This window comes from Falco peregrinus, chromosome 7 (assembly GCF_023634155.1).
Source record: "Falco peregrinus isolate bFalPer1 chromosome 7, bFalPer1.pri, whole genome shotgun sequence".
NCBI lineage: Eukaryota > Metazoa > Chordata > Aves > Falconiformes > Falconidae > Falco > Falco peregrinus.
Window position 1 is genome coordinate 9,122,916 of NC_073727.1, and position 27,896 is coordinate 9,150,811.

At 45.0% G+C, this 27,896-nt stretch overlaps 1 protein-coding gene across 2 annotated transcripts; it reads right to left on the bottom strand.

Annotated features, from left to right (window-relative positions):
- Window positions 1-1,179: 1,179 nt before the first annotated feature.
- Window positions 1,180-27,552, bottom strand: GPR137B (G protein-coupled receptor 137B). Of its 2 annotated transcripts, XM_055810269.1 has the most exons (8): window positions 27,339-27,513; window positions 27,041-27,179; window positions 17,695-17,744; window positions 12,370-12,592; window positions 8,427-8,580; window positions 6,223-6,347; window positions 3,242-3,366; window positions 1,180-1,787 (listed from the first exon to the last, which is right to left on the bottom strand). In XM_055810269.1, exons 1-8 carry the CDS (start codon window positions 27,407-27,409, stop codon window positions 1,676-1,678), a joined length of 999 nt encoding a protein of 332 aa, XP_055666244.1. In that variant the 5' UTR covers window positions 27,410-27,513; the 3' UTR covers window positions 1,180-1,675. The 2 variants fall into 2 exon arrangements, with proteins under 2 accessions (XP_055666244.1, XP_055666243.1); XM_055810268.1 differs by having other exon boundaries at window positions 27,041-27,552.
- Between the last annotated feature and the right edge of the window lie 344 nt (window positions 27,553-27,896).

Below are 27,896 nucleotides of genomic sequence, written 5' to 3' on the forward strand. Positions count from 1 at the left end.
CTGGCTCATAGTTTAATTGGCGCGTTTTTTTTTTTCCCAATAAACATTTGGGAAGAAGCGAAGAAATGAGTGGGGGCTTTGAACGGTGAACAGGTTCCAGGGTGTGTTGTGCTTCTGCCAGACGCAGGGCTCGTGCTTTGGTTTTACTGCAGATGCCCCAGACCCGAAGGCCCTGGGGAAGGCTCGGCACGTGAGTGTGGCACTTCAGGTCTGCTTGGAAGCCAAAAGTATGGATCAGGTTTACAGCCAAGCCCTTCTTTTTTTCCTCTGCATCCTGTGAAACGTATACCAAGAGTTCTCTACTTGTACTTCCTGAAGTTGAATATGAGGAAAACATCAAGCCTCTCCATTGTCTGGGAATGTTCTAGCGCGCCTCAAAATGAACGAGTTTCATAGAAGTAAAGATTACCTTACCGTAAGAAACGTATTCTTCTCCCAGGGAGATGTGGATTATATCTTGGTATTTATGGGAAGGAGAGAGAGCTGCTGTGGGTGTGATGCTTCACAGCACAGCATACCAGTCAGTATTTGGCACAGTAGGAAGACCTGAAATAGAGTTGGAGTTCCTGCTTGCCTTAGATTAGTATTAATTAATTTTAGGCTTGCTAGGTGCAAATGTCGCATCCTGGAATGGTATTTATCCGTGGCTCACACCACAAACTATCAAACTTATCCCTGAACATACAAGGCTGAAACAGGGCTCTGCTGACCTTCTGCTAGTTAGGTAGAATTTATCCTCTAGGTCCGCTTGAGGTTTTTGTGCTTTATGTATTCCTGGCTCATGTTCCCAGACTACGCTTCCAAGGTTTTTAATAAATAAATACGTATGTACATCCTGTTAGATTTATCCATTCCCTGGCTAGGTATTTGACTTTGCTCTTTTAGAAAATACACCTAGAAGTGATCGACAGAAATGATAACATCACTTCAATTTTTCAAACTTACAAATTTTCAGCCTGTTCAGCAGTTCACAATGCTCCAGCCAGTGCAGATGCCAATCTCTACCATTCTGAGACTGCCCCTATCGCTGCCGATACTGCGTTCTTCTAAGAAAGTAAGAAAACGGTGTGTTTTGAGATCATAACTAGAGTATGGATGACTTTTAGCCTCCAACCATCTTGCCATACTGAGTAAGCAGTGGTGATCCAAAGAGTAAATTGTGCTCTGAGAATGTAGCAGTAACTTGAAAAAGACATTATTTAATCGGGTTGATATATTTCCCTTACAGGCTTTTATGTGCATGTAAGAATTGCTACTGTCATGCGGCTGAACAACCCATTCATGCGTTTACAGTATATTCAACGTAATCATGTATTTCTAACCTAAGACAGTGTAAAAATAAAATACTTAGAAAATAATTATGCCATTTCACTTCATGAAATTTGCTCTTTTAAAATGAGCATAAAGTGATTAAATTACACCCTCTAACAACTCCATTCAAAGCCAAAAATGCCGTGGCTTAGAACAAGGTATTAATTGGGACAGTCTTCAAAGTTTAAATCATTAGCTTATACTTCTTGAACTATGAAAAGCTCGTGGCAAAGACAAGTTCTTCATTTATCTGTGCATAGGAGCACTTCTAAAAACCAAAAGGTGAAGAAAAATTGCTAAGCTTTGTTTTTCAGAATATCTGGTTTAATATTGGAATGTCCTAGAGTGCTGCAGTTGATTGAAGTTATAACGGGCTTGGCCGGTCTGTGTCCAGTGCTGGATCTTGTTGGAGGGATCCTATGTAAGCCATGAAGCTGCTGTGCTGGTGGCCCCAGTCGTAGTAGTCTGGAGAGAAACTTAAAAGGAAAAGAGCAGTGTGAGTGACTGGCAGGCTGGTTCTGTGGATACGTGGTTAGTGAAAGTGGGCAGAACGTAATTGCCTAGAGGTAGTTCTCATGCTGAAATGCAAAAGTAAAATAAAACCCTCAACCAGGTTTTGTTTTTCTGATCTGTTCGTCATTTTGACTCGGGCGTTCTCAACTCATTCTCTGTGAGCCGCTATTCCAGAAAGCGTTTGAAAATCCCAGCAGCAGCGCTGCTGATCCCTGCCAAGTCGCGTCACTGCGAGGGCCTGTCAGTGGCAGAGCTCACCTCCCGTGCCCACGTACGGGGGCAGGTGCCTGGGAGCCGCTCTGGCGCCCCGGCTTTCCACGCGTGGCCGGTTTGGCTTCCGCTGTTCCCGGCGCGGCTGGTTCCCTCGTGGCTCCCTGCGGAAGGGAAGGGGCCTCTGGCTCGGGGCTGGCTACCAGCCTGGCACCGGGGGGTAGTTACGGCGTGAAAAACTAACGCGGGGGTGGGACGATGGATAGTCGTGAGTGCTGAATATCCTGCTCTATCAGATCCTGGTTTGGGCTTAGAGACAGCGACTGCGCCATCCGGGTGAGTGATGAGGAGGAGATGTGGGTATGTTAGCTATGGTGAGCAAGTTAGCCTTCATTAGCAGATAATTGATTATACTAATTACTACTAGCATAGCATAGATACAGGAACAGCAAATGCATGACACGTGACTGAGCCTCCTTTCAGGGCAGGATAGTGTCCTGGCAGTGCCCTTCCTTCTCCGGACCGGGTGCTATCGCTCTTGTTCTTGCTGCGAGCTGCTCCCTCCCGGAAGGGAATCCTTACCTACAGCCCACGGTTACACGGAGAAAAGGGGCTTTTCGTGCCGGGTCTGGGTTGTGTGGGATTGCAGCGGTTAGGCAAGTGGGAAAGCAAACGCCCCCTTCGTTTCAGGCAACCCCCAACACATCCAGCCGTGTTGCAGGGCACCCGAAGTTGAGAGGCTGCTCGCTACCACCCTCGCAAGCTGCTGCCTGCGCTGTCGAGCTCTTCGCTGCTCGCCCTGAGGAGGGAGGGAGCCGGGTGTTTAGGCTGCCTTGCTCGCAGCTGAAACTAAATAGCACGTCTTAGGTCTTAGGCCGCTCTTGGAAGCAGCAGAGGGTGAAACGTGCAACCCATGTTTTCTCAAAGAGCAGCACGCTTTTACGACCCTTAAATTACGTAAGCCTTTTCATTCTTGTGTCTTTGCAGCCTCTGTGGGGCCCTTGGATCCCTACCGTCTGTCACTCAGTGCTGCCTTTCCACCTCCCCCTCCCCCTTTGCTTCCCCTCGCCCCCCGGAATTTACGCAACAGCGCTTGGAGCTAGATGATTTACATTAGTCTTCTGGCCCTGTGGGAGAGTTCCTCCTCCTCTGCTTTGGGAAGCAAGTTCCCGTTACGGGAAGCCAGCGGTTCCCTCTTGCATCTCACCTGCCCTGTGCCCCCTGTGGTGCAATATTCCATGCTAGATCGTCATCGCTGTCGTATCTGCGCGGGTTGTCAAAGAAATAAGACCTGGGACTGAAGCCATGGCTTGGGACCATTCCTGCGTTGGCCTGAGGGAAGGGAAACCTCAGTCAGTACTTGCAACAGATAAACCGCTTGGTGCCTGACTTCTGAAAGAAGCCACTGCGGACTCACCTCCTGGTTTCCAAAATCAAATAGACAATTTGCTGTGAACAACAGAAATATTTTTGCATTTTCTGTTTTTCTCTACCAGCACAGTGACGGTCTGCTGATCTTAACGGCTTTTCCTTCCTTCTAGCCGACAGATATGACCCATTTCTGAAACCACCCTCCCGTCTGCACGTAACCTGTCTGTGCTGAGCTGCTGTCCACCCTGGGCACTTGGCGCTTGCAGCCAGCTGACCTGAGGCGAGCAGTGGGGAAGCAGCTGAGGAGCTGAAGGATACACAACACCTAAACAGGTTTGGTTTTACCTCCCGCATTTGTAACCCGCCCACACACACACTGCGCTGCCTCCCCTGCCTCAGGAACCGATCGTGCTGAACCCTGGCGTCCTGCTTAATGGAACCACGGCTGAAAAGCCCTTGAGGACCCCTCTGAGCAATTTCGGTATCTACCCGCCCTACGGTGCCGTGAGTGTGAAATCCCAAGGAAAAGCCCTTTGATAAAACAGGGCAAGGGGTGTACATGTAACTCCTTCATTTACAAAACGTTTTGCTTTTATTTCCCTACGAATCAAAACAGGAAACATGCAAGATTCAAAAGGTCAGTTTGATTCTGGAAACAGTGCAGAGGGACATCAGTGACCAGGCTGGGCCTCTTCCACTGATCCTCTGCTTCCACCCCCAGGGAACAGGGTTTCCTGCACCTGTGTGTGGATAAGCTGGGATGACATCTTCTTGGCCTTAAGCGGGAGAGCAGCTTAATCTCCCCTGCGTGTTAGATGTGAAATAACAAAGTAGAAATAACAAAATAGAAGTAAAAATAGGTCTGTCTGTCATCTTCTCCCTTCCAGCATTCATCTGGCTGAGGTATGGCAAGGCAAAGGCCCACGCACTGCAGTTACCCTATGTCAGCACCAAAGCAGGCTGACAGCTCGTTCCAGGCTATAAGCATCCACGGAGTGGAGCTTTACATTTCAACAGTGCTGAACTCAGGCTGTCTCTGCTCAAAATTTTGGTTTCTGAATTCCTGAATGAAACGTAAAACCAAACAACAACTATTTCTTGGGATTGTTCCTTATTAAAAATAAAGAACATTTTGGATTTTTACCGAATCAGAGGTGTTAAGATTTTTTTTTTAATTAAAAGAGGGTTTGTTTTCGTTCTAACCCCGTGCTTTCTGGCCAAAATTCTCAACCACCGGACCATCTGATACTGAGCCGCTGTGACAGCGGGCCTGCTGAACGCACAGACTGAAGTCCCGTGGCCCTTGGTCTCCCTCTTGTGGCACGCTTACACTGAAGGGCGGTTTTGCCCTGCTACAGCCTCTTCCTTGTTTCTTTCCACCATTGTTGTTTCTGGTTTTCCTCTTCCCGTGATACTGTTTAGCACAAACATTTGTCTTGTGTAGAAAAAATTCCATGTATGGCCTATCCACTATGACAGAGAATGTCTACTCTAAAACAGGTATCCATGGAAGAAGGGGTGTTACTGAATGGATCTCCTGCTGTATCTTTATGAAGTTGGAGATTTAGGGCTTTCTCCAAATCACAGTGCAAAAATAAAATGTCGTATGTGTTACTGCAGTGCTCTTTGTGAGAGAACACTGCCTGTTCCACTCCGTTTGAGTAGGACTCCAAGCCTATACGTGATCAGCATTTTGGAAGGAGAGACTAGGCCACATCCCCTATTTTCATTCTCTTGTGAATCTCACAGACACTACCCAAACCTGACCACCAGGTCTAGCCTTACTAATTTACTAAATAAAAGCCCTTTAAATAAAATGAGATCTCTCGGTGGTCACTTTTTTAGAAAAGCAGCACCACTGGACTGTACTTAAAAACATTTAATCCATTTGCAGTTCTCCTGGCTAACTCCTAAGCAGGAGCGGGGCTGAAATTTTTTTGGTGATGGACGCTGGGGTCCATGGGGTTCCTTAGTGTGATGTCAGGTATTACTTCCTTGTTAAGCTTAGCTGTATCATTGTCTCTGAAACCCACAGGTGAGAACAAAAACCATCACCTTCTCTAAAATGTTATTCTATTAATTGCTTTTCTTACTTGTGAATTTACCATTCACATCCTTCTTGGGGAATATTAGCTTTGGTTTGTTTGGCCTACAGAAAGAGACATCACCTCGGTAATCCTAGTGCAGGGCTTACATTCCCCACGTGCCTGTCAACCAGCATATCCTATGCTAACCCGGAGACGTTGCCCGCAATTAACTACCTAAATATTAAGGATACTTACAGGGAATTATTCTTACAACTCACTCCTTCATCTCTGCTCTGCTGAAATAGCAAACAAAAATGTCAGCCAGTGCTTGTTGTGGCTACTGGTCTTTGACATGAAGACAATTCAATGGGTACAGGGCTGAAAGAATTCAATCTGTTGTTTCCTTCATACAGTTGAACAGTTAGCATACAGCCATTTTCACTGCTATGTGATGAAAGATCCCAAGTTTGGATAACAAACTCCATTTCCACTTGATTCCAGTAAAGTACTGTATTAACTCGAAGGGAGGATGTCCCTAAATTTAAGAAGTTTCCTGACTTAAGGTGAGCTGCCTGAGAAACACCCTGTCTTCCTTCTGGGTAAATACAATGAATTTCTTTCATGAGGAGTTAGTACAACGAAGTAGGAAGCTTGGGTTGCTTTTATTCTGCCAAGGACACATTGAAAAAGAGAAGTCAAAATGTAAAGAAGCAAAAGCTCCTTCAGAAGTTGAGCCCTCCAGACCTGCCTGGACATTATAGTAACAAATATAGTAATAAATTCCACTTACTAGATCTTTTGTAGGGTTTCGGACACGGAAGAAATACACAACCAAGGAAGTAGGCAAGAGCTCCCAGATGAAAAGGATCACTCCAAACACTATGTAACCTGCGTCTCCCAGCTGACATTTCAGATCTGCCTGTTGAAAAGCCAAAGAGGAATGTTTAAAAATAAAGATGGCAGCTCCTTTAAAGGTGCAGGAGGCAACATGTCTTTTTATGAAGATTTATATTTAAGTGACTGAAATGCTTGACAACACGGCCAGAAATTCCATTCAGTAAAGCCAGATTAACCTGGCTAATGATTAAAGGCATACTAAAAAAAATCATTATGCTATCTTGTTTGGTACGTGACTTCCCTTTCCTTCTACCTTCCCTCCTCTTTCTTCCTCCTCCTGCTGTCTTTCCTTCAGCAAAATCAAAGTTTCATGCAGGGGTCTTCCCAGCCTAAGAGCCTGGCAAGCAACTATTAATGATTAAGTGATCAAATCCAGGTAATAAGAAACTAGTTTTCCAGTCCTTTTCCAGCTGGGAATAATACCTAAAGGAACAATCAATACCCAGGTCATCAAGGGCACTGCTGGCAATCTGGCTTTTAAAAATTAAGGCTCGGATCCCTTCAAATTGGCGTACGTTGTTAGCTTGAATAACCATGATGTTGCTGTAGCATTAACTTTGAATTTCTCTCTAGATTTCCCCTCCACCACTCACCACAGCTGCAGAGGGCAAATCCGGTCCTTTCATGTGTTTTGTACAGAAGAGAAAAGGGTAATGTGTCTGACAGGTGACCTGAGGCAGCACCACAGTACGAACATCAAGCTGTTCTTTTAAAAGTGACTTTTGATTCTGGTACCAAATTGAGTACCTGCCTCTTTGTTCCAGGCTCTTTACGTACAGCTCAAACCATTTACCCCAAAATCCAGGCAACCCTCGTGTCGCAAGTCAGATCAGATGTTCAAAACCCCATAGTAGTGACCTAAGGCCTGAAGCGTTCCAGTGAGCTCCCTGTGAGCAACCTCTGCCTCCATGGGGGAAATGGGACTAAATATTCTGGCCTAAAGTTCCAGCCCCTGCTACTCCAGGCTGTAGGAGTCAGCACAAGAAGTGCCCCCTGCAAGGGGTCAGCAGGAGCAGCAGCAACGCTCCAGGCCCCAACAAGAGAGAAAATGTTTGATTCACGAGCTAAGTCACAGCCTAGCGCCCTTCTGCCTAAACCTGTGTGTTCTATTTACGCGGAGTGGCAACACCGAGCTGCGCTCCTCTTTACACCGCAGCAGGGCTGATTAGTGGTCCCTTGACAGACCTTACTCAACTAACTCATAATGAGTTCCTCTGGGCAATCCTACCCTACTGTTTACCTACTTCTCATTTACAGTTTTGTCTACTGCTCAACAGAAAATTGTTAATGGCTCCGGGTTTGCTTGACCGCTTTGGCAACACAAGGCCCTTGCGTGGCTGGCAACACTGCTTTTGGTCTGCAGGTGCTTGATGAGAGCGTGGGGAGATGTCAGGTGTCTGGGATTTTGAGGCCAAAAAAAAATATGCTCACGGTCCAGACCCAGCCCGGCCATTTTTCCTAGTCTTGGCAGAGCTGGAAAACTACTGGGACCTAACTCCATGCTTCACAGCAGAGAACGGAGCCGGATGCCCAAATTTCATAAAATTCCATGAAGAATCCCCTGCTATTTCCTTTAGTGTTATTATCACTGTTAGTTTTCAATCTGAATCGTCACTTGCAATTAAAGGGTGGTAAGAATCTTAGTCTTATCCTCAAACTACAAAGTTATTCTGCTAATGACAGAATCAAAGTAAGTAACTCTGTAGCCTGGGTGGCAACAGGAGATTTGATGATGACTCCAGGACTGAGCACTTCAGTGGAATCAAGTACTGTTTCTCTGCTTCTCCAAGTACAGTACATTCTTTCTAATGGACAAAACACCTGTCTTTTTTAATAACAGGCCTTTTTTTAACAATAAAACTAAGGTAAATAAAAGATTGATTATTTTTTTAATTATTTGGCTAGCACTGAGGGTTTTTTTGCTCCTTACGCTGAAATTACCAGAAATCTATATTCCTGGAGCAAAACGATCTCAGTGCATGGAATAATAGAAAAGAAGAAAAGGATTTAAATACATTAATTCATCTTGTCATAGTATTTAGGAAATCAGCCATCACATAAAGAATGAGTTTTTCTCATTAGCAAATATTTTCATACTTGCCTGATCTGATACGTTGTACCAATCATAATCAAAAGAATTGACTTTCTTGGTCTGGGAAAACGATAAGATGAACAAGTTGTAACAGGCTCGTGAGGTATAAAGTAGTATAACAGTCACTCCTATGCTTGTCACCTGACAGACTGATGAGCCCTGGAAGAGATTTTAAGCACAAGTTATTATTCATACGGGAATAATATTCGAGAAGAACATTGCTTTGTGTGGACTTTGGGGGTTGTCATGCTACTCTGTCTAACGCAACTGACTTTTTCTCTTTCTTTCTTTCTTTAATCAGCATATCCTATACTATATATGTTCCTGTGTTTTATTATTCCAGTAGTTTACAGCAATGGTAGCAGTTCCAGCCCTTACCAAGATGGGCTGTGACTATTTCCTACAACTTATTTATTGTACAAACGCTACATTCAGAGTAAGAACTACACTTGGTATCAGATGGAGCAAGAGAACTCAGCCTTCAGCTGTGCATTAGCTATAGAGCACCCTGTATCAGATGCTGGCATGATGCAATCTTGCGTTCTTTTACAACTGCTTGCTGTGCACCTATTTCCTAAGTACAGAGCAGACCATAACAGCAGTTAAATGCAGCACAGAGGAACAGAACATCCTGCCTTACCTAGTGTCAACACAGAGAAGATAAAGTGGAAGCTCAGCCTACAGGCAGAGGGACCGTGGCAGGGCAGTCTGTGTGTGGGAGCGTGGGCACAAGGGAAGGAATGAGACTACAAAGCGTGAAATCACAACAGTTCCTAAGCCCTAGAGAGAAGACCGGGCAGAGCAGGGGAAAGAGCCTAATCCAGTGAGAGGAATAAGTGAAACACCTGACCACTGTGTCAGGTGGGGAAGGTCACTGGGGGAGGCTAAGACACCAGCACAGGAGTTGTAGCAGCAAGAAAGGAAGGAATCCGGGAGCCATGGATACAGAGATCAGTGTGAGTCTGATCACAGAGGCAGGCAGATGTACAAAAATAGGACCGGCTTTGAAAGAAGCTCAAAGTAAATTCTGTGCAGTTGGCTCTGAAATAGCGCTTTGCATAGCCAGAGGGGGAAAGATGGGTTACAGCTCTGCGTGCTTTTAGAGGAGCAAGATACCTTGCAGTCATTTGCTTCACTGGCCCTGCCCTCTCCTTCTCCTGGCAGAGACCCACACCACCGGGACGGGCTCCTCTCATCTGTGTGAGAGAGAGAGGCCAAGAGGGAAGCTGCTTCTCCCCTCACAGGACCTTTTATACCAGTGCAGGAGGCTGGAAGGTCTGCACCCTGTTCCCTCCACTCACACACTCCGCTTCCAGGCTGGCAGCCAAGGAGCAGATGTCCAAAGCGCTGTGGCAGGTAGAGCACAGGCATAACTGCATGGCTAGTGATGTACCGGGGAAGTCACCAAGTCACCATGTCCTGAATCCCTGGCCTTTAGGAGCCTACCTGGGCCCCTCTGCTGCTCACTCACGCTGGCGGCTGTTGTCCCTGCGGCTCTGTCAATCCAGCTCCTCAGTCTGCGCTCCCTGGTGAGCGTCAGTGAAGAGGAGCTCAGGGAGTAGTCAGAAAAGCTTGCAGAAAACTAGCTTGCCTGTTTTCCCAGCAAAATAATACTGATTCAGGGAACAGTCAGGCTCAGGAGTATTACAAAACCCCCAGTACAGTCAACCTCTCTGACTAAATTGCTGCTTACAACACGCTGGAACTACCACCATGCACCGGGACATAACCTGCAGCCCTGTCAGGAGTGAGTCGGGAGCCTGGTGCTGTGTGGTAGTTGAAGGCAGACGCATGGTAGGCAGTGGTGAAAGCTGTGGCAAGACCAGCAAGCAGGAAATGCCACAAAGAGGAAATGTTTGCCAGGGACTCCTCTGTTCCCTTTTGGTACTGGCAAGTCAGTGATGCTGTCATGGAAACCGAGGGCGAGAGAGCAGGGAGAAGCTGCTGACGGGCACATCCCATGTCCCAGATCAGCGGTGTTACAGACTGGGGAGAGCACAAGTGAAGAGCAGAACAGGGTCAGTATTTCCCTATACAGGTTTCCTTACATCGCTGTCATTCTTGATTAGTTAATAGTTAGATATGCTAGAGATTTAACAAACTTCAATCCCACCAAATACAAAAAAAGGGGGTAAAAGTGTCGTGGTTTTGCCGCCAGTCAAATCAACTTAGTGGCTTGGGGCAGGGAGAGCGCAGCAGTGAAAGTAACGCCAGAGGAGTCCTTTTTCAGTCACAGGCCCCTGCCGAAAAGAGGGGGAGCCCTGAGCTGGTAGCATGGCCCACTGCGTGATGCTTCTGGCCCGCACAGAACTGGCCCAAGCTGGTACCTTAAGGGCAGGGCCAGGCACCTCCCTGGTGCTGTCGTAGCCTTGGCACAGGGACCCCAGCCACCCCCCCACACCAGGTCACGGAGGTGAATGTGTTTGGGAGATGCAAATAAAAGGCTGCCAGTACCGATGCCTGTCTACATGCACCACAGAGGGTGCGTTATCGCCAGCACTACTTCTGTCATATCACTGCAGAGAACGGATTTTTTCCCTTTAGCTACTTTTTTCAGCACAACAGTAGCAGATTAAACCAGGATGTTTTTCCACTGCCAGCTCCAGCCATCTGTATCCCTAAAGTATGTGCAGTCAAATCCTACTGGAAGTCCCCAGAGGAACTCCCATTTCAGGTCAGCAGAAAGGAGCAAAGCGCTCTTTAATTCTCATTTCCACATTCAAACTTCCATCGTCTCCGTGTTCTGTCCTTTCCTGTCTGCAATAGTATTAGAGTTTGTTTGGGTTTTGTGAAATAGCTTGAAGTAAAGAAGATCAGGTTTCCTGCAGGAGGAGGAAACGGAACAAAGTGATCTACCAAAACCTCCCTTAGGTTAACACTGCTTTGTTACAGAGATTTATGCTTCTGTGATTTGCAGCAGTAGAAAAACTTTTCTTACTAGTAAAAATAATCCATTGCCCATGCCCTTTGGTCAGCAAATGACAGGCTTGAAGGAAACAAAACAAACTAAGCTGTGTTTTTAAATCTTGTATTCAGCTCGGTTGTTGTGCAGTATGGCCAGATTTGATTAAACAGGAAAAGTACTCCTTTCATCTGATTAACTAAATGGAGAGAGGAATTTTATTATCAGATTTTCTAAATAGCAGCTGAAACTTACTTTTTTTTTTGAGGTTTGTTGTGGTAATGTGCTATTTGTTAAACTAGTAATTTAAAATTTAACTATCTACCGCAAATGCACGGACCTTTGAAAGCTCTGTTTCATTATTGATAGACACAAAACGTCTTCACTGATTTTATAATAAACGCTGCGTGCTTATGTGATGTTCCCCAGTGCCTTGACCACTGAACGTGTCCAAAGCTGTAAACCTAACAATATTTCTTTAAAGAGCATTTTGTAGAGTAATTGGAGAGACTTACTTCCCCTTCTCCCCATTTGGCTAAATTATAATGCATTTTCTTCTAAAATTCATTCTCATTATCTATAGGACGGGTTGCAAATGTATAAAGGGAGATTCATACTCCCCTGTCTGGCTTATCTTCAGCATGCTGCTACCTTAAACAGTTAACTTAAGCAGTCAATGATTTCACAAGCTGAAGGATCCCGAAGTACAGACCACTTCTATGTAGCAGTACTGAAATGAAGTGGTCTCCAGCCAGGGACCTGGAGAAAGCAGTATCCGCTTGAAAAACAGCTGTGAGAAACTCCAGTCAATAAATTCTATAAGCTCTGCCTCAAAAATACATATTTTGGGGTCACTGATGTTAGCCAAAGGCACCCTTGCTGCCACTTAATATTGAATTCATGTAATGAACAGGATGGCCAGCCAAACGTGAGCTGTGAAGGTTTAAGGCCTCCAGCTTCAGGGGATCTGAAGAACTGCGTGGCTTTGCTTTGCACTGCCCTTGTCTCTCAGAAGGTACTTGAAAAGAACTGAAAATGTACCTTACCTTGGACTCCAAGTAAATGTTGGCTAAAGACATCTTGGAAATCTTATACAGGCAGATGGAGAGTGAAACAGCGCACAGCACAAACAACGTGTCATTAATTGCCACCCGGACAGAGACAATGACTTTTCTCTCTGAATTCTGTGTCCTCACCAATACTGCACATGTTAAATTCACCAAGAGGAAGAGGAGACTTATGAAAAGAGAAGCCAGGTAGAGGGGCAACCTGGGAGAGTGAGGAGAAAACAGTTTTAGCAACATTGTTCAGCAAAGTGTCAGTCATGAGATGGAAGGTCCACTCTGAGCGATGAAAGCTGCACGTGGCGGACTGCCACAGCGACCAGCCATCTGAGCCCAAATCAAAGCGCTCCAAATTGCTGGAGAGATTAACTTGGCTCGTTTCAAACCTGTTTTTACAGTTACACAACAAGCTGTAAGTAAAGAAACTAATCCCAAGCAGCAAAACTCAGAAGACTGTTTGCAGCAGAAATACAACAGCACAGTACTTAAATACATACGTACTTTCTTAGAGCATGCACTTCATAAACAGTGCAAACCCTCTCACTGCTCACTGACAGGAGAAATCTCACAAAAGGTTGAGTTTCCTGGAATGGACTGGTTTTGACTCTGGTTTTACCACCCCACCACTGCCATGAGAAGCATCACTGACTGCTGATGTTTGCCATCAGATTTCGTATTAAATTAGGGAAGCATCTAATAGTAGTTAAAATCTCTGAATTACTGGTTCCCCAGCATCTTTCTTTGTCCCTTTGCCTAAATAACTGGGGCATGGGCAACCTCTTGGAAGAAACACCAAGAAACTTAAATAAGCATATTGATTCTGGGTTGGCATTTTGCCATCTATGCTGGGCAAAAGGTTCATTTCCACAACCACAGGAGCAGAGCTGGAAGAGAAGACTGACAGACAGAAGCTCAGAAGTTGAACTGGTTTTCTCCATCTGTTTTTTCCCCACCTACCCAGCACTGAGCCTGCAGTGTAAGTATACCACATACTCAAGGAAAGCTGATTCTAATTCCTCTTTACACCTACACACAGCTGTGGAGCTTTTCACTAATTTTTTTTTTTTTTTTTTTTAAAGAAGGCATGTTTCCATTTCAGGTGTTTGCTTACCTCAATATCATTGCTGACCAAGATAGTTACTGATAAGGGTCATAATCTGCAGTCACTGAACAAGAGGTTTCGGCCACAGCTTTTCACGCCTGCTGGAAACTTTGAATTTGGCCAACAACAAACATCTAGACTGTCCCTGAGGAATCCAGTTCTGATTGTTTAAAAATACTTTACCCAATGGTTATCTTCTCCTTTCACACATTCATATCCTTTTTGATAGCATTAATACAGCTACAAACCTGAAGCATAGCTGGCTTCTTTTCAGAGGGCAAGGAAAGAAGGGGTATATCTTTGAGACCTTTTAAATGTGTTAACAGGGAGAACTGAAAGCCTGAAAGTCCCTGCCTGTGAATCAGCGCCCTTCTTTCCAGTTATATCTGGCAGTGATCGAGGATGCTGCCTTTTCCTTGCCAGTCACGGAAATTCCCTCTCAGGGAGAAGATTCTGCTTATTCTTAACCTTCCAGGGCAGGGCTCTGTTCTTAGGATAAGCAGCTAGAGGCAGTTTCTTTAAACCTCACAGTCTAATGCTGAAAGCCCTGCAGTCCCGAAGCTCCTCTCCCACATGGCTTCCTCTGGAGAATGCAGTTCCTAGTTACGGTGGTGGTACATTTACATACCAAGATCTCAAAAGTCTTTAAGTGGCAGTCATGTGCCTTCCTTTCGTTCCCCTCCCAAAGTCTAAAGATTTAATAGTCTCATCTTTGCTCCTCTGTTGTAGTGCAGGTAAAATATTCTTGCGGGGTTTGAGCTTATGAGGAAAGGTATGCTCTGGCATGCTGCCCACTTGCAGGACAGTAGGTACATGCTCTCTTTTTGCTCATCTTAGTCAAGGGGACCTTCTGCTTCAGCGCAGTCTGCATGCCCTTGGTGCTGGCTTGCAACCAGCAAGGCTTAGAGGCTTCCAGGTCGGGCTTCTCCTTGATGGAGTTTAGGGGGGAAAAAAAAAAAAAAAAAAAAAGCACTGTCATGCTCTCATGCCCACACGCTCCCGTACGTGCCAGGGTGAGCCGTCATGGCCAGTCGGTTGTGCAGCTCTTCACATAATGATCTTCCATCCCCCTTATTGACATGATGTGGCTGGGGAAACGGCTGCCTGTTTTGACAATAGAAGCCTTGTTGCTGGACTTCTGAATAAGCACTGATGGAGACGCAGGCTGCGTCTCTCAGGGCAGTTTTAGGGTTTCTGCAGCTGCAGAAAGCATCCCTAGCTCATTTAAAGGCAGAACGTATCCTTACATCTCAACTACAAGGGCATCTACAAGGCACGAATAAGCATGTGGGGCTTTTTAGAAAACAGAAAAGTAGGGTAGGAGAGGTGCTTCCAGATTGCACCAGTGACTGTTCAAAAGCCTGTTGTGCCTAATCCCCACTTTGGAGCTAGTCCCTTAAAAGGAGCCATATGTAATCTGGTTTGACTGGGGAAGGCACATGCCAGGGTGTTCTGTTCTCTCTGTGTCAGGCTGGATGCACCCTGAAGTTTTCCTTTGAGCTTAAAATCAAACTTCAGATGAATGCCGTGAGTTTTGCCTTTTTCAACGTGAAAACATGAAAATCTGTTTGAAACTACTGCATTCTGTACGTGGTTTCCTGAAAAACCATACAGCATCTGAGGCTTGTGTGCTAACAAGGTGTGCACACACAGCACTGCAAGCCTCATCCAAACCCAGTGACTGTAAGAAAACCCCAAGCCCAGGGAGACGTGCAGAAGGACTGTTTAAATATGAAGTTGGTCTGGCACAGGCTTCACCTTGAGCTCTTTTGCCAGTGACAACATCATGAAAGCTGTGCTCAGTAAAGCTGACTTAATATTCTGGATCTCCGATAGGATTTTATCAGCTTTTTCTGTATCTGAAATGATTCTGATTTCTGAGATCCTCTTGCCCCGTTTGTGTTGCCATTATTGACTGCAGAACTGCCAATACCAGACAATAAGGTCTGACACTTCATTAATGAAAATGGGGAGGAAAACACCAAAAAGTGAACATCCAGCAATGAAGAAAGATCAAACTCAGTAAGTGCAGACTCCAGCCCCTGTCTGCAGGCCAGCCAGCCATCTTTCTATCAATCATCATCCATCTCTCCATCAGGATTTGAGCAACCAGATCTAATGAAAGATGTCCCTGCCCATGGGACAGGGGTGGGACTAGATGATTTTTAAAGGTCCATTCCAATCCAAACTACGCTGTGATTCTATGATCTTTCATGAGCCTGTTACAATTAAGATCCAGGACCTCAGCTGTGAGCATGCACGTGCTACAGCACCCCACTTGCCCTGTGTAAGATAGAAACGAGGTCAGCTTTATTTACATGGCTCTTTTACACAGAGTAACCACATCCATGCTAAGAGATCTAGATATTAAAACAAAATACTACTGAAGTCTTTCATCAACAGACCTGCATAAGACAGAAAAGGCTAGACCAGATCCAAGACTGATCTGTGTTAGAAATGCAGGAGGCAAGAGTCTGGGTGGACATGGAGCTGTTCTGGGGAGGGTAGTCTGTGCATGAATAATTCCAGTCACAATACAAAAGTGTTTAGGAACGGAAACATTCCAAGAACTACATGCAGGGTGCTAATGTAGTTACTTCACAGGCATTGACTAAATATCACCACAAGCATTGACTAAGTATCACAAGATCCCTTTGCTTGAAGAAAGACATTTTCAAGCCGTTTTCAGGAATAAAGCCTTGCCACAGACATCAGTAACAGATGAGGTTCAAAGCTTCTACCTCTCATCTCTAAAGCCAGCCAGGAACATGTTCACGGACCTGCCCCATACCACCCTAACCTGCAGCCCAGGCTTTGTGCAAAGCCATCCTCTGTTCCTCTTGCCTATGCGTAGCATCAGGGGCAGGCACACCTGCACTGGGAGCTGGCTGGGGAGCTGGCTGGCGTGTGCTGTGCTTGTCTGCCTGCCCATGCTCCTGGATTTCCTTCCCACAGAAACCAGAGCGCAAAGAGGGGTGAATGTATTTGTATGCCACAGCGTTTATCAGGGAACATCCAGATCTCGCCCCTTGTGGTTTGGGATGCGGCCAAGGTATATACACAGACCGACTAACTTGAAAGCATTCCTGAGGCCACCAAAATAGATGCAAGACTCTCTGTTCCCACCCTGACAATTTCTGCATCAGCTGCGGTTCAGCGTGGAGTCCACATCCCTCAGCCAGCCTTCACACTCTGCACGCCCCGTACCCTCACCAGCCCGAGCCCGGCCCACCCCAAGCCTGCTCTCACTGTACTGCCATTCTACCAAACATGGTTGCTGAAGCACTTGTTCCAGACGATCGCCTCTCCAGCTGTATCAAAACCCTATTGGATACCAAACCTTCCAGGGCAAGGGCAATGTTAATATTTGATCTGTTGATACAGGAGTATGTTCTCCTAACAGTCAGCAAGTAAGAGGTCAGACTTCAGTTTCAAATTAGTGTTTTCCTACCCTGAATTCAGATTATACAGTCTTTCTTTAGAATGGAGACAACTCCCTCCAGCCCCACCACCATATAAACGACTTTGCCTGGCTGAGGTTTTTAGGTACTGCCACAATAAACATTAATTTACTGAGCTTCCTCAGCTTTCTGGACATTACTGCCCTTTGGGGAGCTTTCAAGTAGTTCCTGACAATTTCTGCTGCTCCACAAGATCCCAAACAAATCTCTCCACCTAAATGTAAAGCTACCATAACCTTAACTCTACGGAGTCAGGGGAGGTTACCTGTGAGCTCCCAAACACATCATCAAGCTGAATCCATTCACTCTAGCTCTTCCCTTTCACAACTCTTCTCTCAAACTTTTGAGTCTTTTATTACCACTGACCTCATGGATTAATACATACCCAGTCCCACTCGTTCCTGCCAAAATAAATACATCTGCTACCTTTACCAAAGCACTGGATCTGAATTCACCTAGCCATACAAATGTTAAGAACCTGTAAACAAATCACGAGGGTGAGTGTTTTCTGCTTGCACTTGAAAAAATATTTGCCTTTGAAATATGTGAATGTCTATAAATTGTGTTGTGAAATGACAGACTTCTAAATGTCATAGGAAGAAGCTGGCCTCAGAACCATCATCATAAAACATTGGTATATAAATATGAATAGCTGAGATAAGCCACAAGTTATAAAAGATGTAGTCCTTCGCAAAAAGCATGGCTACTCTTCTTTACCACATTAGATATTTCCACAGTTCTTACCTGTATTTCAGTAGTTCTGGGGAATATTTTGACTTAGCTTTGAAAATCACCTGCAAAACAGAAAAATATTGCATCAAACATAGGATACATGTAAGTAAAGAAAGACACTGTGATCCACAGGAATCCTGTCTCACAGGTCACAAGGCATGTAATGATAGGTTTCATTTCATAACAGATTTGCATTTATTGCTTATCCATGGCAGACAAGCTCTAAGCAAAGTATCAAAACCACTCAGTGGGTGATCACAATGTTCTTGTATACAAAATGTCTACACCTTTATTTTCACTAACTTTGGCTTGGGAATAAGGTCCTTTACACCAGTATTCACAAGAGGACCAATGCCAGTGTAATCATAGAGGCAAGTAATACTGTTCAGGCTCTTACATGACCGAACAGTACATCTCTCACATAGTCCACCTTAAACTGGCATGTTGGGTCAGATGCGCTGCTCGCCTGAAGAGCCCATCACAGTACCCTGGCGGGAAATCGGATATATAAGTTTGTATCCATGTTATATTGCCCAAAGGATGCTGTTGAGAATCAAACTCATTATTTTACTGTGAGGTATTATTTGGCTTCTGTTGACTGTCTGTTCACTATGCAACAATATGTATTTTTATAGAGAGGTGGCTCAGGCCCAGTAGTTACCTTGCTGTAACAGAAAAGGCAAAATACTGACATGTTTTCTGTAATGTAGCTAGGTGTATCAACCACAGTTTTTAACCACCATCAGAAATTATACAAAAATACATTAGCATATTTTATATCTTATTTGTTAAAAAAATTACAGGAAAGCATCACTGATTTTTTCTAAGCTAACATGGTTTCCAAACACACTCTGTTTACAAATGTCCTTTTAAACCAACACTGAAGCACACTGATTGCTAGTATTACAAAAAAACACATGCTGTATGACTTATTCTGGGTTGTTTCCTAATCATTTTCTCCTTGAGTTATCCTGCCTTACCCATTTAACTTGGTTTTGCATGCCCTTTAGTATAGCTTGCATAATATTTGCTATGATTATCATGCTTTCCCAAGGAAACAGGACTTACATGATCACTATGTATGTGTAGGCATGTGTCTGCCTGTCAACCTGTTATCTGTCCCCCCACTAATCTTAAAATACTCCATTCAGAGAACTGACGGAAAAATACTTGAAGCATCAAAGACATGATCCTTTTATCACCCTCCTGAAAATTGAGGAAGCAACAGAAGTAAGGAACTCTATAAATGCACCTGATATACATGACCTCTGTCAGGAGAACCCTACATAGTGATCCTACGCATCACCCAACATGAGAGTCTGCACAGCAAAGTATAAGAAATGCCCCAGTTATGGAAGCAGCTGAAAGTCAAGCATGAGACATAGATCTGGAGAAAATCAGGCTTCACTTGTTCCAGTGCTCCTGGAACAACTTGTCATTTAACTCCTATTCACCACAAACAGCTGCCTTGACATGGAAATTATTTTTGTGACGCATCAGCCTGCTTAGCACTAGCTGAACCAGCAAAGAACACTGAGCTTTTCAGCAGGCCCTAGAAAAAATAGCTGAGAATAAAATTGAAAAGTTGGTGGTGGTGGGGGAAATATCTAAAAATATTCTGCAGCCATTGATACTGTTTTCAAATAGTTAACACATCGGGCAGTGTCCCTCGCAAAAGATTTTTGTGATTCATTCTCCAAATTCCTGGATCATGAATTCTCACAGGAGTTCAGGAAGAAATTTTATGTTGTTTTACTTATGTGCTACTGGAAGGAGAGGTACAAGAGGCTTGTGAATGTTCTGCATTTCCATGGTGCATAGAGAGGGGCTGTCAGTTTTTAGAGAAGAGGTGGGGTTCAAAATACTTCATGCATGCATTTTGTACAAGACTTACCGCCTGTTCTGCTTATTCTAGAAGAGACTGTGGGCAAGTGGGAGGGAAGAGATTCCTGACCTCAGTGAAATTAAACAAGTAAAACTTGTCTCTAGGGCCATTCCACAATCCTCACCTGTTCTAAGTAGCACCTACTCACACATGTTGTACCGTTAATTTTGACAGTTTTCAGGAGCTGGACTGAACAGAAGTATTCAGAGCCGGTGCAAAGAACTGCACAAGACAAGCAATTTGCAGCAGGCAATGAGTCGTGCTGGGTCCACACAACCTAGAAAATTCCTAAGTTCCTGAATACCATCTCCTGCGGTTCCTCCCAAATGACCCACTCATCCATCTAATGTCACAAAGCAGTCCCATCATATAAACCAGTCCAAGGCTGCCCTACCAAGCAAAAGCTCCGTGGATAACTTATCTAAAGTCAAACATGATGTTCCTGCAGCAGACCCAGCAGGATCTCCAGATGTGAGATCACCAGAACAGCTGTTACTGTGATTCTACATTTGCTGGACCTGTCCCAGCAGTGAGCCCTGGTGGCCAAGGGGCCAGCGGGACCCCGGGGTGCGTGAGGGGGAGCGTGGCCAGCAGGGGCAGGGAGGTGACCCTGCCCCTCGGCTCTGCCCTGGGGAGGCCGCACCTGGGGCGCCGTGTCCAGGGCTGGGCTCCCCAGGTCAAGGGAGACTGGGAACTGCTGGGCAGGGTCCGGCGGAGGGCTACGGAGGTGATGAGGGGACTGGAGCATCTGCCTCATGAGGAGAGGCTGAGGGAGCTGGGCCTGTTCAGCCTGGAGAGGAGAAGGCTGAGGGGGATCTTATCACTGTTTACAAATATCTTAAGGGTAAGTGTCAAAAGGATGGGGCCAGACTCTTTCCAGTAGTGTCCAGCAACAGGACAAGGGGCAACGGGCACAAACTGCAACACAGGCAGTTCCACCTGAATATGAGGAAAAACTTCTTTACTCTGAGGGTGCCAGAACACTGGCACAGGCTGCCCAGAGGCTGTGCAGTCTCCTTCTCTGCAGACATTCAAAACCCACCTGGACGTGATTCTGTGCAACCTGCTCTGGGAGAACCTGCTTTAGCAGGGGGTTGACTAGATGATCTCCAGAGGTCTCTTCCAACCTTTCCAACCCTGAAAATTCTATGATTCTGTAATAAAAGCTTCTGAATTTTATCAGAGAAAAATGGCCATTGAGAAAGAAAATTAACAGTTTAGAAAATGGATGCTACATAGAACGAAAGCCACAGCATACAATGTGGACACTTTCACCAATTCACTGCCAGACAGAAACACAGCTGGCCACATTCTGCCACCTTTGCTTAAACACTGATGGGGCCTTAGTTCATGAAAGCAATGTGATTGTCACAGAATAAAAGCCTGTTCAGTGGGAATAAGGATGTCAGAAGCTGATGTCAATATACCTTACATGCGTGGGTGCAGCTTTTTGCTTTTAACAGTCATTTAGCTCGAGACTGGTTGCTCAATGGCCCCTCCCCGCAACAGCGTGGAGAAAGCTTCCAGTCAATATCTGAGTCATCTAAGCAAGTCTTCCAGCAAACCAGAGCAAACCAGGCTGTTCCTAAGAATAGATTAAACAGCAAGCAGAAGGCAGACTTCTTTAAAAAGACCTTTCAGAGAACCCCAAGATGAACAGCAACACAGAAAACTCAGTGAAAGTCCCTACTAATTTTCTGATGTCTGAAGGGTTACTTTCTTTTCTTAGAAGTATTTCCCCTTTTGCTTGTTCTTTAAAGGAGAAATATCCTGTTTTGACTCCTTGTTTTTGCCAGAGGACTAGAAACCTCAAATGAGATTCTCACACTCCCTCCTCCACCCCCCTGAGGTATATGTCTGGCATATAAAAACGCAGCAGTACAAAAGGACTCCAAAAAGTCCTTCATACAGCCAGGGAAAATTTCTGTTGCAGGAACTGATGTAAACAGCAGACCTCAAAGACATTTTACCAGGCCCCAGCAGAGGAGCAGGGGGGTGGCACAGGAGCCCAGCAGCAGCTCGGTTGCAGAGAGCTCTGCAGAGCTGCTGGGCAGCAGAGTACGCAGACAGAGCCAGGCTGCTGTAGTTTAAGGGGTTTAAATCAGGAGCCACTCCAGCCCTGTAAGTATCAATGAAACAGGTGTCAGAGCCAAGGCACATATTCCCAGAGCAAAAGAAGCAGAAAACCTCACTGGAGCAATTTTCAGTCCATGCTCTGATATAGCTGTGCTGATGTGACAGCTGGCACAAACCTCCACTGGACCTCTAGTGCTAGCTGATCAATTCACTCTTACAGGAGCTACAGCTCAGCTTACCAAAAAGCCTCAGGTATGTGTTAAGTGCTTGTGCACGTCTCAAGCTGGCCCTCCGCACAGGAATGAAGTTCAGCTGTATTTACCAGTTCTTATTTCAAAATCTCTGTAAGGAACATAGCACGTACTTTTCCTTCCAAGTTTCTTTCACCACTGCCCCTCTCTTCCTCTGTCACACTGCATGTAAACTCTTTGCACCCTGAAAATACACCACAACCTCATGCAGGCCCAGAGGCCCTCACCATCAGCACATATACATTTCTTCTGCTGTGTATCTTCCAGTCCCAAGCCCTTTCTCTCTTTCTCCCGTGTGCATTCTTTCATTTGGATCAGATTCCCCAAAATACGCAACTTTCCCCTCTACTCTCTAGACTCTACGTGGTTTATAAGGCCTACAGACATGGGCAACATAACTCACTACTGCATTCAGTCGTGTAAATTGGTAAAAATAATCCTGAAAGGACAGGGACCATTGTGGGGCTGGCAGCCACAGTAAACTTGCACGTGTACGTTCCATATATCCAGTTATTTTCTAAGACACCCGACCTCATTCCTCATGTCGGGTGCTGACAGCCTGCCAGTCTGCTGCAGTTGCAATTTGTCTCCTATAGATCCAACACTGAGGGCAACATTTTACGCCAACCGTATTTGCTAGTGCTTTACCATCTGTAGTTAGACCCCTGTGTATTTCTATGTACATCTAAAGCATGCTTTAAATTAATAATGTTTTATAATATATGGTGTATTAATTTCCACTAAAAATAAATCTTTCTCCTACATAAAAAGCTCTCTCTGTTCTGTCACTGGTGGTATTACTTTTGAAATGTTAACCCCGGTAACTAGAGGATGAAAAGTTCTCTTGATTTTGCTCCCAGAGCTAATATGTGTCCCAGTTCCACTGAGATGCATCTAACCTCTCCAAAAGCCTTGTGCTGGTTTTACCCCACCCTGCCAGGCACTTCCAGCATGGCCAGCTCCCCTCTCAAGTGTCTTACTCTGTACCACTTCTCTTCTTCTGAAAGTCCCTGACTTCATCAGCCCTGCCTGGGAGGCAGGGTGAGCTTCTCAGTCTGCATGCCACAGAAAGGGGAAGATGGTTAAGGAGGAGGAAGAAGAGGTAAATCTGCCTACCAGCCCTTCTCCATCCATACAGCCTCACAGTTCCCTAGCTCAGCACCACGTGCCCTAGGCCCTTGAGAAGTTCCCAACCTGATGATTAAACTTACAGCCTACCAAATGGTTTGCTGTGCCCGGCCACAGGGAAGGCCTGGGATTTCCAGCATCCCCTACAGCTTACTGACATTGGCCCACACCTTGTTTTTTGAGTCCGTAACCCTCCATCCTAGCCTCCCTTCTGCTTCATTTGTATCCTTTCCCCAGGGAAATGCCAAGTCTGAGCAAACAGGACAAGGCGAAGCCAGCCCTTCCCTGCCCACCCCTCACTCACGCTAAAAAAGGCAACTTATTACTTTATTTCCCAGACCTTCTTTACCGTTTTGCCCACAACACTGACCGTAAAGCCTGAGGACTCACCTCAGTCTGCCCTTGTCAGGGGCAGGGAAGATTTGGCTAGGCAGGACATAAATAAAAGAGTGCCTGAGTCCTGGGATTCTCCCTGTCTGGAGTCACGTAAAGTGAAAATATATTATTTGCCAATTTGCAGTCTTCGTTTTATCAAGCAGCAAAATAAACCCATGGGAGCTGCAGGTGTAAGGCAAACATATCTATGGGCTTTTTAGCCCTAGGTGGAAAGGCACACTTCAGCTCTCTATCTGATGGATCAGTATCAGGGAGCTGCTCCGGCCTGGTACAATGCAGTTATTAGCTGGTGTTGCGCTACTGTTTTACAAAAGCGCTGCTGGATCTCATTTCACTCAAGATTTATTTTAATGATTTCTAAGTAGACAGACTTATCCTAAGAGGGTAGGTCACATTATTTTATTTTTTTTTCTTCAGAAGAGAATGAATAGACACAATTAATAAATTTAGTGCTCTCATTAGAAACCACATGTATTTTCTCCAGCATGGGATTTCTGAGAGGAGCTAATATTATGCAAGCCTTATCTGCAGCACCCTTTCTATTCTGCCCTAAATAGAGCATCAAGACCTTCGCAAAGGACCCTGAACTTGGCTCTTAATCCAGAGAATCTTTATTCTGAGTCAAAACTCTTTTGATGGTAGCTTCCCTTTTGTTCACATGTCCCCTGCTTCGGCAACCTACCCTAACGTATTACAGCTCCTTTGGCTCTATCTGCTGATGGTGATGCTCAAGTCTGGGAACAACCCCTGCTGCACCAACGTCATTGTGGCTTATGTGTCTTGCTACACATAAAATAGAGCTGAAATTTGTGTCCCAATTGCTTTAGGATACCTATTAAAAAGAGAATAGTTGTGGCTAACATTCTGTCAAGTTCAAAGGTACTTATTATTCTGAAAAGTGCCCTCGGGCACTTGCCAGATGAGTTTTTTGTTTGGCCAGGAGGATTTGCAATATTTTTTGAATCACTTTTTCTTCTCACATCTGTGTCTAAAACTTTTCCTGGCAGTGCCATATTTAGAAATGGTGGGTGCTGTACAGCAGACAACAAACACCTGCAAATTTCAGAGACCCATAAGGTTTCTTTCAGTCCTCTGTCCCTATACTATAGATAGACCGCTTCTTTCCCTCTGGCTAAGTAAGCACCAGGTCAATAGTACGGTTTTCATGCAATGAGACACAGCTGCGGACCCTTCTTGCCTGCCTTCTAGAGAAAAAAGGATAAAAGTTGTTTCTGAACAAGTCTGTTAAGTTACAAGCCATTACTGAAAACAAAATTCTCTCTCCCCACCCCTTTCACACTAGTTCTTGCTTGCCTACTGCGGAAAGCTAGATGCATATTTAATATACAGTCTCAAGAAGATGCTGAATTTCAAGCCAAACCACCTCTCAATGGTTAGAAGTAAAGAATTAATAACAGCGATTTAAAATTTGTGCACTTATTCTGTGCCTTACATTATATTCATACAATGACTGCTTGTATTTCTTAAGACTTTGTTTTGGCTGGGGAGATATTTGAGATGAGATTTCACTGGGAGCAACCAGCTCTAAAGCAAGCAACACTACTAATAATATGCCTGTCTACAGTGACCCACGGTCTTTAAAGATTATGACGCACATCACAGACTCTGAAAGTCCCTTGCAAATATTGTTGCAAAAGCCTCAGAACAGCTCTGCAAGACATGTAACCATTGCACTCTTTTACAGAGGGGCTCAGCAGAAGAATGTGAGGATTCACGATGACAAAGCAGAAATTGTCTCAAAGGCAGAACTGATAGCCTTAGCATTTTTTCTGTTTCCAACCACGGACTTTACTTCCTGAACAGTATCAGACAGCAATGCCAAAAATAAGTTAAAAGGACATATGTGTGCACTCTGTATGGTCCCTTTTTAGATCTTCCTTAGATGAAAGAAAGCAGTTACCCACAACAGTAAGCCCCAAGTGCTGGCACTCTGATGCACAGAGTGCAGACTGCTGTGCACCCCCCACCCCCCCCCCCCATACTCACACCAACTTTGCCAGCCTCGGCTTCTCTTGGCAAAGAGATGCTGCATTCTGCCTCCAGACTTCCACAGCAGCCCTGCGTGTGTGGCTGAGGGAAGAATCGGACCTAGGGCTATGACTTAGTCCCAGCCACTGTGATGGGGATGGACTGTGCGATGATGGACATTTGCCCCTGGGGAACCACACCGTTATCAAATGACTCTCACAATAGCTATGGGATAAAACTTAGGTCACCACATGCCTGAGCTGGATTTGAGTACCATCTAGATGAAAGGTTCCTGTAATCCTTTAATATATCTCAAGTCCCAGGGAGTGGAGTGGGTTGAGTTAGCAGGTGTTTCAGACACTGAATCCAGAAAAGTAAACCCAAGCACAAAACTGTGTACGTGGTTCCAAGTATTTAATACCCTCTACAACTCAAGTGATCCTCTTAGAGCTGTCATGCTTACTGTTGCTGCTTTTTCAGCTCTGGGATGGCAGCTTTCTAACACAGCCTGACCTCTCCAGCCAGGATGTTCAGAATTGAGAGGCCCCTAATCTCCACAGAGCACTGTTAAACACTGTGGGTGCTACAGAAGCACCCAGATCCAGGCACTGAGCTAGTTCCAAGTGGGAAACACAGCAATGCCCAAAGCATCCTGAGCACAGCCAGGGGTGCTCCAGGGCAGGCTGGTGCTCTCCTGGCCAACTACCCCTGCACTGGGAAAGCAGACTTCAACAAGGGTCACCTGAGTGCAGGCTTGGCTTCCTGCTCCAGTCATCATAGTGGGATTGAGGAGATGCAGAATCCAGTCCCTGCCCTCCCGCAAGCTTCCTGTGGGATCTTAGGCAAGCCTGACAGCCTTTCTTTGCCTCAGCATGCCAATATCCCGTCCTGCAGCCCAGTGCCAAGATACCCAAGCTCCCCATAAGTACATCTAAGCAAGTCTAACTGCAGCAACTCGGAGTGCTGTGCAGCTTAACTCACCTGGCTGCTCAGCTGTCCACAGCACAGATACACTCCCAAGACCTCTTTCTGAAATGCAGATGCTATTTCCTTTACCCTGCTATATAGCTAATTTACCTTTACATCACAGCATCCTTGAAATAGAGGACATATTTGTAATACAGACCATTTGGGTCTGCAGTAGGACTCAACCCACAGTTTTGACTGTGATACACAGAATAGAAATCTCGCTCAGGAACATGTTACTCAACTTAGGGAAAACTGGAGTGGGGGGTTGCCAGTAAAATCAGAAATTACAATTCTGACTGCACACAAGCCAGGAGGTGTATTAAGTCTGATAACAACAACAATAAAGAATAATAATAGAACCACATTTTGGGTGTCCAGGCTTCAAGCTCTCCTATACATTTTCCCCACAACCTTAAACTAAATTATATCCATTTAACAGAGAGTAGATTATTTGCCATTCCTGAAATGATCACTTCAAGCTCCAGTTTCATTGTAACACTGATCACTTGCATATAAATCAAAAGTTAAAATTCCCAACTAAATAACTGAAATTTGCTTTTTGCATTGCCAAGGTACCTTTGTAAATTACATTTTTCTTATCATTCTTACAAAATCGTGCTTTATCATTCTGTCAGATTTAATCGACCAAATATCTGTTGCTTACCTGTGTGAAGTAAAGATTCATCAGGGTCAGGGTGAAAAACTGGAGGCAAACTGGGAAGCAATAGAGAAGCCAGAAGATGAAGGGGCTGAGAGAATTTGCTGTGACAAAGTCTTTGAAGTAAAATGAAAAGAGCACAGTCCTAAGAGAGGCCCAAAACAAGCACAGAAACAGAAAGACAGTTTGGTAACTGAACCTCTTGTGCCTGTAGTGAAGGACCAGCCAGAGCTGGACATAGATGAACACAAAAAGCAGTGAATAAAAAACAGTATATACAATGGTCAGCCCCAACTTCACATACGGAGGGACAGCTGGCGTCAGGGTCGGCGGAAGGGTGTCATTTTTCAGTGGGTCCCACTCAGGGGCCTCCATTTGATATCAGGAATCGTCAGAATTATTTATTAAGTTTGGCTGCCGCTGTTGCCTCCTCCTCCTTCTCCTTTCATCTTCCTACAGCATAGGAATCAAGAAAATGAAAGAAAACAAGCTGCACTTCCTCTTTGGCAGCTCACTGTGGGCTGGTAGCACATGATCACAATTCAGAATGATTCATTAGGACTGCCTTTGTCAGCAATTGGCAGGGAACAGCTCAGAAAGCTGCCCTTTGCTGATGTTTGTGCACGAATCTTTACCATCCTCTAGAAACAAAGAAATCTACCAGCCCCTGAACAGTTTACTGCTGGTTTTTTTTTTTTTTTTTCCTAAGGAAAATTATCTGGATTTTAAATTAGTTAAATAATGTTCTATTTTCTACAAGAAGCAAGTACCTGACATTTTCCCAGTGTAGCCACATCATATCTTTGTAGGATTTTTTGTCTTATTTCCCGTTTAGCAAGTACTTTATTTAGCAGCATTTCAT

What these genes read in the sequence shown, in the direction of transcription:
- GPR137B (XM_055810268.1), bottom strand. Translation starts at nt 27,409, where the DNA reads ATGGAGGCCCCTGAGTGGGACCCACTGAAAAATGACACCCTTCCGCCG. An exon ending in TGAATCTTTACTTCACACAG is followed by an intron (nt 17,745 to 27,040) that starts GTAAGCAACAGA and finishes TCTGTTTTGCAG; the next exon opens with GTGATTTTCAAAGCTAAGTC. An exon ending in GAAACCCTACAAAAGATCTA is followed by an intron (nt 3,367 to 6,222) that starts GTAAGTGGAATT and finishes CCCTTCCCTCAG; the next exon opens with GCCAACGCAGGAATGGTCCC.